General features: G+C 36.8%; 1 protein-coding gene across 1 annotated transcript in view; it reads right to left on the bottom strand.

The window, feature by feature from the left end:
- Positions 1-1,196: 1,196 nt before the first annotated feature.
- The window catches only part of PSAT1 (phosphoserine aminotransferase 1), a 15,935-nt gene continuing 3,370 nt past the window's right edge, over positions 1,197-13,761 (bottom strand). Inside the window, exons 3-9 of the mRNA XM_042877471.1 lie at positions 13,435-13,504; positions 12,248-12,453; positions 10,569-10,741; positions 9,916-10,085; positions 6,358-6,486; positions 3,849-3,986; positions 1,197-3,236 (exon numbers count right to left, since the gene is read on the bottom strand). Of these exons, the coding sequence (XP_042733405.1) occupies positions 3,131-3,236; positions 3,849-3,986; positions 6,358-6,486; positions 9,916-10,085; positions 10,569-10,741; positions 12,248-12,453; positions 13,435-13,504 (992 nt within the window). The 3' untranslated portion in view covers positions 1,197-3,130. The remainder of the gene's footprint in view (positions 3,237-3,848; positions 3,987-6,357; positions 6,487-9,915; positions 10,086-10,568; positions 10,742-12,247; positions 12,454-13,434; positions 13,505-13,761) is intronic.

Genomic DNA, 13,761 nt, shown 5'->3' with positions numbered 1-13,761 from the left:
GGTGAGTCCATGCTAACTACCAATGATTTTCTTTTGCTTCATGCGCCTATAAATGGTTTTTAGTATGAGCTTTCCATCCTCTTCCCAAGATTCAGGCAAGGCTGACCACCTGTAGCTCACTGGGTCCTCCTTGCCCTTTTTTATGACTTTTTTTTCTCATCCAGTCTTCAGGCACTTCTAGTTTTCACAGTCAAGCAACAATAATAGAGGGACATCCTAATGACATCAGCCATGTTCTGCAGCACTCACAGGTGAACTTGCAAATCACAGAATCATAGAATGGCCTGGGTTGAAAAGGACCACAATGATCATCTAGCTCCAACCCCCTTGCTATATGCAGGGTCGCCAACCAGCAGACCAGGCTGCCCAGAGCCACATCCAGCCTGGCCTTGAATGCCTCCAGGGATGGGGCATCCACAACCTCTTTGAGCAACCTGTTCCAGTGCGTCACCACCCTCTGTGTGAAAAACTTCCTCCTAATATCTAACCTAAACCTCCCCGTCTCAGTTTAAAACCATTCCCCTTTGTCCAATCACTATCCATGCTCATAAACAGCCGTTCCCCCTCCTGTTTATATGCTCCCTTCAAGTACTGTAAGGCCACAATACGGTCTCTCTGGAGCTTTCTCTTTTCCCAGCTGAACAATCCCAGTTCCCTCTACCTTTCTTCATAGGAGAGGTGCTCCAGCCTCTGATCATCTTAGTGGCCCTCCTCTGGATCCACTCCAAGTGCTCCACATCCTTCTTGTATTGGGGGCTTTAGGCTTGGATGCAGTATGGCGCCTCATGACGTCCAATTCACTCAAGTATTCTCACCTAGGTTCCTCTTTGGGTATCGTGCTTTTTTTCATTTTTCCCTTTTCCCACCCACCCTCCTCCCTCCTTAGACTAGGGACTTTTATATTACAAACTAAATAGAATGCTAGCAACTCCTTTTGTGAAATCATAAACACCACATTTTGCTTTTCCACAATGTCTGCTCATGTGAATTAAAAAAAAAAAAAAAAAATTGCCAAAGTGTTCAACACAATTCAGAAGAAGCAAAGAGGTTCTCCTTTGAGTCAATGGATCAGCCACATACAGCCATTTTAGCCTTTCTTTTTTTCTTTCTTTCTTTTTTTTTTTTTTTTTTTTTTTTTTTTTTTTGTCACCACACAGGAAACTCTGCCTGCTAATGAGAATAGGAGGCTCAGAGGCTTTTGAAGCAAAGAATCATTTATTAACTTTCAAGTCACAGTTAACGTTGAAAATAAGTCTACAGAACTCTGTAGGAAACTGAATTCTAATTAAATGTTAAATAGCTTTAATATAAGACTTGAGTTAAATCTTCATGAATGGCATGAAAAGCATCCTTTAAGCCTATTGTGCAGTCTTTTTTTCCATGGTAATTGTATGAAATATTTTCAGAAAAATAATAGGTGAGGGAAACATTAATAAGGAAAAAGGATGATACTGGAGTCTAAAATTCTAACACATACTAGGCATGGAGTTCTCACCCTTTTGCCACAAAAAGCTTCAAACACACTGTGCTTCACAGCATGCTGTGAAACATTTTATTTTCTTCACCAACTTTATTTAATTATTTTGAGTTACATTACATTGATAAACATCTCCTAACAGCAGTCATAAAATGATGACAAGAGGAAGTCACCCCTTGCCCCTATCCCCTTATTTGCTGTGAGATTTCACAAGAAAAGGAGCAGTCCATCATTGGTATTATTAGATTATTACTACTGTATCAGTGTTACATAAAACAAAAAGACTCAGTTCTTTACCAGAAACACAGCAGTCTGAAATCAGTTGCAGTAATACTGAATGTTATAATAGGATCAGAGAGCGTTTATGTAATTTAAAATAGGAAGCCAGTATCAAAATACATTAATTGGCACCAAATTCACAGGCCAAGAAGGAAAAGTAACCCAAGTAGGGTATTACATAGAAGATCTTCTGAAGATCTTTGCATTAACATAGTTCCTCCCCTACCCCAGAGTATCAAAGTCTGGAATAAGCCATAAGATTCAAGTAAGAAAAATAGACCTAAAGTGTGATGTATTGTCAGGAATAATCAGAAGTCAAGACTTTCATTTACAGCAGCTGGGCAGAATCCCACATACAAAAGCTGACAGAACTGAAGCAACGAGAAGGCAAAGAAAATACTTAGAGAGGAAAGACACTTTGGACTAAGAAGTCAGTGCAGAGAAAGTCACAGATTCATAGAGTGGAATACAGCAATCCAAATTGGCACAAGGGTAGCAAATTAAAGCAGGTTTTTGGTAGGAGCAGCAATACTCACACTCCAGTATAAGAATACAAAGTTAATAAACTGAAGTTTAAAATAAGTTTCTCTATGCAGTTCATATTATATACTAATTTAATTCTAAGTCCATGCATCTTAGGTCTCAACCAGTAAGTAGAAATACCAAAAAAAAAAAGACCCAGTCACTAGTGTGTACTACTGCATGGGACTGTCCTAAAAACTCATGCAGGGAAACAAAGTTTTGAACACAGTGGCCTGAAGTTCAGAAACTAGATATTAACTCCTGAAAACTATTACTGAAACATCTGATAAACTAACTAGACACCCTTAGAGAACACTTAATGTTAGTTTGCCACTCACTGTTCAGTCGTATAGTCTGTGTAAAGCTCTATAGAAAACTTGTAAGAAATTCTGCCTTTAGGAATTTACTGATAACAAGGTATATTTGAAGAAGTCATTTTCTAACTAGCAACAAGAGACAGCTGAGATTTTTTTATTCCAAAAAGTAGTACTGATTCCTATTCTGCGTTTATGTATAATTAAAGAACAACAAGTTTCAACTGAGCATTGTAGTGATATGTCTATGGTCAGAACTGAGACCAATAGCATCTCACAATGCTTTAACTATACATTAAGACTGTTGCTTTGCAAATTTTGGCTCCAATCTTGATCAGTCTAATAATCTTCATCTTCAGATAGGAGCCAAGACTGCCAAGCCCCTGGAAGGCCTTAATTCCATGCAGATAACTAAAATAGCTACTGGAACTACAAGAATATGTAATTTGTGTGCTATGTCTGTGCATAAGCACAGTGATTTCCAAACACTTTAGCTTTTATTTGATAGACGTGCAGCATGGCTCTAACACATGTGCATTTATGACTGATGCATCTGCATGAAGCTTCTCATGAATGTTGCAAGCTTCTGAACATCTTCTACAGTCACTGCATTATACAAAGAGGCACGGATTCCTCCCACAGATCTGAATTGAAAACAGGAAAGAAAAAAAAAAAAGTTTTGTATATGCCAAGAAAAGACAAATATCATTTACAGTTACTTTTCCCCAACTGAACAGAAAGAAATTCATATTTTATATGAATGAGAGGCAAAATATTACTCAAGGTAAGCAGGCAATCTAAAGCAACTTAGTATTTGTTGTTATAGCTTTACACTGTAGCCTTATGACATCAAAAAAAATCTAACTTTTTTAACTCCACAAATACCACTGTAACACGGGAAGGAATTCTTTCCATCAGCTAGATAAGTAATGTAATGGAGACTTTACGCAATGACAGAATTTGACAAAATGTCACCTTCTTTGGCATTTGAACAGAGACAAGAAAGGTTAATCAAGCTAGAGAGAAGGCAGAATTAACAAGAAAGCTGTGCCCCATCACACCTAGACTATAGTTGATTCACCACCGGTTTTTAATTACAGTCTCAAGACTGCAATTCCCAGTGCTCCCAAACCAATATGAAGAACAGCTTGTAAGCAAGAAATGCTGGTAAGTCAATACACAATGCCTGCTGCTGTATCGCTGTAATAATTTTTTATTCTGCACAGCAAGGGGATTCATCTCAGTGCAGCACTTACCGATGTCCTTTCAGAGATATCATGTTAAGTTCCACAGCTTTCTCAAGGAATTTCTTTTCCAGGACTTCATCACCCTTGATGCTGCCAATGCGGAAGGGGACGTTCATTCTGCTTCGGTTCTTCTTCTCCACTGGACATCTAGAAAAGTTGCAAAATTAATGATTATCCTGCTTTTTGCTAAATTTACATTTTCCATTACAAACAATTTCAGAAAGTGAATAATTGCATCCAGCTCAAAAGTCACTGTTCCGTAACTAAAGCAATCATTACTTTCTGTGAAAGAAAGCAAACATCCTTTTTTCAACAAAGTATAATTATGGTAATAAGAAGTGGAAGGCCTTTCTGACATACCCAAAATTGTCTCTGACAGATATTTCTATTCTGCTGGCCACAACTGCTACTAGAATTGAGTTTGACCCACCTAAACAGAGGTAAAACAAACAAACAAACCACCACAGTATAACGAAGCTTCCACTGGAGACTTTAATTAGTAGTTTCAGTCCCTCTTATCTATGTCTTATTTGGTGTTATTAAGAATCATGAACACAGAGAGGAGAGTGATCTCTAGAACAAATTTTACATTACATACGTGGCCACAACATATTCCTTTAATCTAAAGCAGAAGATTTAAGATGCATTTAAAGCAAAATTACTCTTCATTTTTTTCTAATCTGTGTTTGTTTTATGGATTCTGTTTCATTTGTAATTATTGTGGACAGAAAAAACATGGCAGGGCAAAACATAAGGGGAAAATGGAGGGAAGCATTTAATATTTAAATACTTGTCCTTAGTGCTTCTGGTTACAAGAGATACAAAGCCACAGTATTCTCCAAAATTGTGATGTAAATTCTTGCATACATTGCATACATTCACAAGGAAATATTTTTTATTATTCTATTTTTGACATGGTTGTGGGTTGAGTTTAGGTTGGACTGCTTTTTGTATGCAGCAGGGGTGTTGAGTTCTCCATTGGTTCCTTTGTGCAGATTAAGTAGTAACTAATCATAATATTAACGTATGTAAGTTCTCTGTGTCATCTGTAACCAGGAAAGCACTCTTTCAAAAGGCCTATGCTTGTAAGGATTCTCACATTTGGATATATATATATATGCTCCATGTAAGATGACCCATTTCCATTCAGGCAATCTAACACAACTCAAGCTGTAGTGCAGAGTCTTTAGAAAGCAACAAACTGCAAATGGCACACAGCACTTTGTGGAACAGTCTCGATTCACAAAAAGCTTGTCACACCTCTTGCTCAGTGAAGCATGCCATGGATGGGTGGCACCTTACAACTAGGAAGGCAGCTTCAAATAAGAATGGATAAGAATGGATCTGTGACTAAAAAAATGACTTGAACTGTGTTGCTATGCAAGATGCATACAGATCACTTAATGAAGTTTTCTTTGCTTTCCTTATTTGCCAGTTCACCATCCTACTTGCACTGGATTTGCCTATCAAGTCCTATAGGCCCACTTGCCAAAAACAAAGATTTTTTATTTGCCATAAAATGTTTTTTCGAAGCTTGATTTGCTCACCGTTTTATGAAAAAGCCCTCAGGGTTTTAATAAAGTAAGATCACAATTCTAATCATTGCAATGCCAAAGGCAAAGTTGCTCCCATCATGAAAATGGATCAGCAGAATGCACTGAATATTATGAACTATATCTTTGCCAATTAAGGTTGAGGCCAACTTAAATTTAAAATCTAAATTTAATTTCTCTATCCTAACTTTGACTCTAAAGTTATTTAGGTCCCAAATTTTGACTATATACTGAAGACAAAGGAAAATATTTTGCAGTCTGTCATTTGATAGTTTTTGAACTTACGGGTATTGAAACCATTGTTGCTTTTTACAACACCAAGATTTAACTACACATTTTGGGTCCTGTCCAAGGAAAAAAGCCTTGCATCCATACACAAACTGTCAAATCTGTTTTTAAATAACATCAAAAACAGCTGAAAACAAAATACTTTCTTTATGCACAGATTTTTATGCACAGATTACATTCTGACTAATTCAAGCAAGTGTTACAGAACTGACTACAATTAATACAGATACTCTTCCTGAGTGCACTAAAAAAAAAAAAAAAAAAAAAAAGAGTAGAGGTTTTGATTTCTGGAGAGATGGTTAGAAAGGAGATGATGCAGAACTCCTCTTACCAGCTTCTTACCAGCCACCTTCTCGGTTTTGGCCTGTAATTCTCAAAAATGCAGTAAGCATACTAAATAGTTGCAACCTGCTTTCAGTACACGTCTCCTAGGCTCCTGTGTTTTATTAAGGGCTTCTCAAGCGATTTGTATAGGATAACAGGAAATAACATCCTACTGGAACAAAACTCACCCTTGGAGAGTTACCAAGTGAATTATTTGCATAAATAATCTCTAGGATTTCAGGACTCCTCAATTTCAGTATATTGAAAAAGTAACTTAAAAATGAACTTGAAGGTATGCTTTACCTTTAGCTGCACAACAAATTTTTAAAGCAAGGGGAAAACACACAACTTACACATAGAATCCATTAGACCTATCTATAATATCATAAATCATCTGTGATTTGATTAAACTAAGTTTGTCCATGGCTGCAGCTCCACCATTGTTCTTTATCCACTCCAGCACCAGTCCCATGATATAGATACTGCAACAAAAGAAAATATTTGTTGTTTCTTTTTATCTGACTGAAAAAAACAAAAACAGACATGAATAATAGTACATTAAAGTTTTAACTGTGAGATGTTATATTTATTTTTAAGGTATTTGTTACAGTATGAGACCTGTACAGCTGCTCTACTCAAGACATAAGAACAAACCTCAAATCTACATGAAGTAAGAATGCCAGAAATCTAATCATGTTTTCACAACTGTTAAGAATAAAACCTACAATCCCATTTCTGTCTAAAAAGATGATTTTCCCCTCCTGAACAGTGATGTTTGATGAAACAAATAATTAATGTATTGCACTTAATTATTCATTACCATTCAAGTTTAAGCAGGGTCCTGGAAGCCTACTGAAATCACGTCTCGAGACCAAGTATTTCAATGCCAGTTACGCAGTGCAACATAAAAAAAAGTCCCCAAGGCCTTTTGCCTTTGTGCTTTCGCTATAAAACTCAGCTTGTTCAAGTTCAGACATTTCCCACAACTACAACATTTTGCATAATAAACTGTTCACAAGTTTTTATGGCACCTTTCCAACAGATTTGCTTTTATTTTATCCCTTCATTACAGATTCCAAGGGAGTACTCAGAGAACATTACCCTGCAAGTTCCCCTAACACAAGTCTAACAGGAGTTTGTTTTAAACTTCACTCCTTCCAATTTCTCAGGGGATGCTAGTCTCAAATCTTTGAACACTTCAGAAAGACTGTAGAATAAATCAGATTACAGACTGCCTTTTACAAATACACCTTATAGATTTGAGAGCACAGCCTTGCTACATTTATGACAGCAGGCTGCCAACAGCCCCATTAAATGAAGAATTGCCTAGGCCCCTGACAGGTACACAAGGCCACATTCATCTCGTGCTTTCATTTCCTCAAGTGAAAATTTTGGACAAGTAATGTTTAAAGTTAGGCCTGGAATCATCCACAAAGGTCAGCCAGATTAAACCCTTAATCCATGTTACATGTCAGCCAAAATAATGTTTCAGGAGCAATTTTAAATGCTAAACAAACCCTTGGAGCTTGAAATTAGTGTTTTTTTTTAAATAGGAAACGCATTGCAGATTTTAGCAAAGTAGATCAGGGTCAAAGAGTTAAGTGCTGTAGCACCAAAATGTTAAAGCCATTGGCATCCTTTAAATTTAACTTATCATCCTGCTGAAATAGCTGTTGTATATTCTGTTAATATTTCCTGCCTGTTTGCCACAAACCCTAAGAGAGTGCAAGGAAAAGAAGAGAGGAAAAAGAAGTTAAGAAGTTTTGCCAGTTCCTTATAAAAACTGGAACAGGCACTTAGAACCAAGCCAAATAGACAAACACCATGCCAACATTTCTGTCTGCGTTACATTCTGGATTCTGGAGCATACTCCACCTTGAGTCTGCAGCATCAAGTGAAATAAAGCAAGGCAGCAGTCAGAAAGGAGAAAGGTTGTTAGACCAACTTTATTTTCCATTCTTTTAGTTCTCCACTATTCTATTAGTGTTCTTGAAAGACACTGAATTACAGCTGAAGCTGCATTTGCTTTTCAGAATTTATTCACAGTGGTTAAAATTAAATAAAAGACTGCAAAACTTAATTTTGGTTTTTCTTTTCAAATCAGAGAAGCAGCACTGCAGAAGTGTTGAGAACTTTGTTTCTTTAAATGGAAATAGCTTTGTGCTTGGAAAACATGAATGGCTGGATTTGAAACCCAGCATGTGCAATGCAAGCACACAGTGTCCAAAACGGTATGCATGACTTGGCAGTCAGAAAATAATCAATTACAAGAGAGAGGCTTTATCAGTTGTTGAAGAAAGTGCTCATACTGCCTGTGTACTGCAGAGAGGAAGAGAATAATCTGGCAAATTTAGGTTAATTTTTCTCTTAAATGCAAATCCTAATGATAGTGGCTATACTTAGTCAGTAAGGCAATCTTCAGATGGCTGCAGGAGCACATCATTACAGTACTACCCACTCTACAGTGGCCATATTGCTTTGGAAAATTCCAGTTATGCAACAGAATATGAAATAAACATATAGGTACAGGATTAACTTTTCCTTTTGATAAATTAAATAAACTATACGTCTATGCCTTTCCACTAATACACACCTTACGCGCCACACTATGAGAAACATAGATTCAGTAACATAATCTGTATCTCAAAATTCTACTGAATTTAAATTATAAAGGTATTAAGGTAGACTTTATGTGCAGGAATCATTGTAACTCATTTTGATACAGTGTACATGAAATCTGCTGGATATTTTTAGGTACTGTAACTTCACAAACTCTGGCTTGTACTAAATGGAGTCTAAGAGCTGCAGTTAAACATTGTCAGCATGAAACAGAATTTCCTGTTGATAAGAGATGATGCAAACTTTGAAAAAAAAAAAAGAAGTTATTTTTTGACATATTGCAAAAATACTTTTTAGGAAAGAAAGTTTCTAACTTAAGATTTTATTTTTTAAAAAGCAGCTGTTTTAGTTGGCATTGGTATAGTATTTTTAATTATTTCAGTTTAGAAGTGCCATATTAAGTAGGGCTAAATATTACTAATTTAATGCCTAAGCATTCCTTAGCAAAGTATCATCTAACTTGGTATCAGAAGATGAGAGACACTGCTTTTAAAAAAACAAGCTATAGTCTGTTTTACCTCATGCGTACATGAATTCCCTGATAACATGACTACTTTATTATCTTGACTGCTACCAATAATTACAAAGATTGACCAATTTTATTTTTTAATCCCAAGCCAAAGCACTGAGGTAGTACCTAAAGAAATATGGAAAGTCTTATTAGAAAAGAAGGGAAAGCAATGACTACACCACCCTTTTTAAAACTTTTCTCTAGTTTCATTTCAAAACTCATTGCAGTGAATGGTTTAGTTCGAACTAGAAATGTTCCAAGAAATTTTAAAATATATCTCATATTTTATATTTTAAAAACATTTAATAATGATGACACCATTTATTATTTCCTAGCATGAAGGCAGAAATGGATATGAAGGTTTAATTGCTGACAGTGGTTTCAGGTAGAAATTAAATGAAGTCTAATGAGTGTTCAAGCAGCAAGACTAAATGCCCCAGTTACCTACTCACAGTCTTAGAAGCATTAGTATTGTAGCAGCTCGAGTCATGTTTGTTTAAGCCAAATAACTAGATCCTGAAATTCAATGATGAAATTATGGCACACAGTGTTTAGTTCTAAAAATATTACATCCTTTATGTCCAAGTCCCATTCATTGGGCAGCAAGGCCTACTACAATCACTTCAAATATTTTCAGCAAAATCACATGAAATCCTTTAGCAGATCAGTTACTTGAAGACAAGCAACACTCTGTTCTGAAACTTTTTTTTTCCACTAAGCATAGCAGATGGTAATGCATAAACTTCCTGAATAACAGATATTAAAAAGCTGGATAAGTTACCTGTAGCACGGAGGAGTGTTATATAAAGAGCCATTTGCTGCTTGTATTTTGTAATCCATCACTACAGGGCATTCCTTCAGTGCAAATCCCAGCAAGTCCTCACGTACTATTACAACAGTAACTCCAGCACAGCCAACATTCTTCTGAGCACCAGCAAAAATCACACCAAACTGACAGAAAGAAAGGAAGGGATCACAACATACATCAATTAACTGAATAAGAAACCAGTATTTTTATATGGAATTATACAACTGAACAGTTTGGAGAACATGTCATAAGTAAGTTGGTCAAGGACATGCCAGCAGAAGTTCTAATTTCAGGGTGTGCTTCCAGTTATAATTGTTATCCCATGTGTATCTTCATTCAACAGGTTTTCCAGTAATTTGCCAAATACTTAATAGTCACAAATGATTCTCAAGGCAACTTGTCCCCATTTGCACACTACTGCAAACAAAATCTGTGAAAAACACATAGACAAAACTATTTTCAATCAGTTTGGTATTTCACGAGAGGCATCATATACTCCACCTGCTCAAAGGAAAGCAGAACAGGAAAAAAAAACAAAAACAGTTGAAGATGAAAGTACTAGTAAATCCCACTTCTCCTGAGTCCTACTCCTTCCATCCTTCACCCCCTCCTTAACTGCACTGTACCTTGGAAACATCCACAGGCCTCGACAGGAAATTTGATGACATATCACAAACCAAGACTGCTCCTTTGACATCAGGTACAAAGTCAAACTCCACACCATGAACAGTCTCATTAGCACAGTAGTACACATACGATGCATCTGGATTGAGATTCCAAGTGCCTGGGTCAGGAATGTCTAAGACAGACAAAAAGAATACCAAAGGTCACTACACAGATGTAATTTTCCTGGCACGCAGTTTTATTTTAAGGCTAGACCCTCAAGTATAAATCCAGAATGATTTTTCAGCCTGAAGTGAAAAGCTGCATTGTAGCTTCCTGGTAGGGTATCCACAGAAGAAATATATCAGTACATCCCCAGTATTCTGTGGTGGGCCATCATCAGGCTTACAAACATTTATCTGACTTTCAGTCCTTTTTCCTTGAGGAATCTTCATCAGGCGGAATCTTCTACATGTCTTTGAAACTACTGAAGCATCCAAATTCTTACTGGTAAAGTTACTGGAATCTCTGTTTACACGAAACTCTAGAAGCATTTTTAGACCTCTCAAAGTAAGTATGTGTCCAGCTGTCTCTTATCTAAACCTTATAAGGGATCTACAAAATTAAAATTTGCCTCAGTCAATAGGCCATACACTGGCAAGCCCAAACAGAACAGGTTTTGCATAGAACAAATGGGTTTCCCTCTCTTCTCCTCTTCTCCAAAAGATGCGGGGAATATATGCTGCTATTGCCTCTCCCATTGTTTATTCCCTCTTACTTTAATTATAGCTGCCAAATACATTCCCCTATAATAAGTCATTGGTTTAAATAATTCCTGTGTCTTAGGGGATTTATTAACCTGGAAGATTATATAAATGGTAATCGGGGCACCAACTGGTTTGGGGAATATTCTTTGTCTTCCTTGCTGCCACTCTTCTGACTTTAAATTGTGTATCACAGAGCAGAGAAAAGAAATAAAAGCACAATTAACAGAAGAGTTTAGATATCCCTAGTCCAATAATTATTTATTTATAACCAGTGACCACTTAAAGCATACATGTAAAATGTCCTGAAACAGATTTTCTAACAAAAAAGTTACACATAACCTCTCTTCCTTGTACACAGTGTCAATTTAATGACCTTGTACACAGGTCATTAAAATTATGTCATGTCCATACGCTCTACAAGATGAAGTTAGAAGAGCCTTTCCTATTTCAGAGCTAACTAACAAATGGTCAGGAGATGAGTGTTTGGGAACCCCTGAAAGACCGTAACAGAAAGCACCCATCACCCATCTCCTGGGCCAGTACACGTAAGATGCCTTCTTAATTTCGTAATAATTTATTACTGAATGCATAAGAAATTGAATTACTTCAGCATATACCTGCAAATACCTTAAAATCTAAGTTAAAAAATAAAATAATTCAGACAGCCCACATAATTTCCCTGTCTCCTTCCTACCGCTCAAGTTCTGGAACCCGGTCACTCTCACCTCAGAATGCTTGCCTGGTGGAGGCCACGAGGCTACCTAACCAATCTCCTAGTCATGGATGTGGAGACATGCAGCAGACAGTTTTTGAGTGCTGGCCAGTCAACCATTTAACTAGTTAATGCTCAATAACACAATAGCTGAGACAGGCCAATTTTTATAGCAATTCAGAAAAGCAAGCATTCACATCAATATGTGTAATCATCAACTTACTTGTATAGGCTGATAGTTTCGGATGAACAATATTCACTTTGGCATACTTCTCTGCTTCTTTAGCAGCTTTTGCTGACCAAGCTCCAGTAACCACATAATCCGCCTGTCTACCCTCCTTTAAGCCAATCAGGTTTAGTGGGACTGCACTGAACTGACCAGATCCACCTCCTTGGAGGAAAATAACTTTGTAGTTTTCTGGTATAATTCTGCAAGCAAGAAATTACCATATTTTATTCTCAAAAGACAAAGGACACATACCACTTGCATACATTTGACTGCAAACCTACAGAGAAGGAGTACTGCTATTTCAGTAGATGTTTTTCAAAGAGGTTAAACCAAATCCTGCCAACTTACCTCAAAGCCGGTCTTGAATAAGAACCTAAACAGTAGGAATAGTGCTATATTGGATTTAAAAACGTTTACTGGAAATAAGCAAATTTTGACCCAAACTATAAGCAAATTCATTCCTGAGAAGCTTCTATCATAGCACACAGGCTCAAACAGTATTCCAGCAGAGCTAATGCTCACTTGAAGTTTTGTCTCTTACAAGCTTCATGACATTTCTGAATTGAGATGGCTTCACAACAAAGTTCTCGAAGTACAATTCAGTTTTTAGACTCTTAATTTGCACATGCAACTGCACAGTACATTGTACATGCAGAGCACGTGGAGGAGCTATTTACATCATCACAAAAATTACTTGTTCCAACTACTCACACTGGCTGTGACAAGGAGTCAAGCTTTAGAAAACAAAGTATGGTCCTTTCATATAAAACTACTGTGAGAATAGTACACTAATTCTAATGCATGATATAAAAACATTAACCCTAATCCATGATCTAAAAATTTTCTACTTGAAACTTTTTTAAGCATTACAGCACATGTAAGAAAGGGACTCCTGACCAGTCATTTCTTATAAATATTATGTTAGTAAAATAAGGTAACGTACAAATCAGCAATATACAGATCACCTGCATGCCATCAGAGAACATATTTCTGTTATTTCCACTTATTTCTTAAAACAGATTTCTTAAGAACTAGGCAAGTGGAAGACTGATATCCTCTCCATTACTTAATCCGATGCCTATCTAAACAAACTAGGAACCTTCAAGGAAAAGTCTCCACATTTGGCAATTTTAGTGCAACTATCACAAGTTTAATTTAAAAATAGGAAATAGTTCACTTACAGTAATTCACGCAAGAGATTTTCAGCTGTATTTAAAATTTTTGAGAAATCCGAGGTTCGATGGCTCATTTCTATGGTAGCAGAAAAAAAAGCATAGCATGGAACAAGACACACACGTATGAATGTGATTTTACCAATTGTGCTAAGCTTTAACATTTTTACATTCACAGACCCAATACCCAAAGGCTTCCGTTCCCAGTTCCAACTCCTGTTTTTGTTGAGCCCTTCCAAATGCCCACAAAACCCTTACTTTTCAGATTTTGTCCGATTCTGTGCAAATCCTCCCCACTAATATTTGGCAGCCACATGACCTAACATGACCTCCCCC

Source organism: Lagopus leucura, unplaced genomic scaffold (assembly GCF_019238085.1).
Source record: "Lagopus leucura isolate 7727_CA_CO unplaced genomic scaffold, USGS_WTPT01 Super-Scaffold_100018, whole genome shotgun sequence".
Classification (NCBI taxonomy): domain Eukaryota; kingdom Metazoa; phylum Chordata; class Aves; order Galliformes; family Phasianidae; genus Lagopus; species Lagopus leucura.
This window is presented reverse-complemented; position numbering and strand designations above follow the sequence as displayed.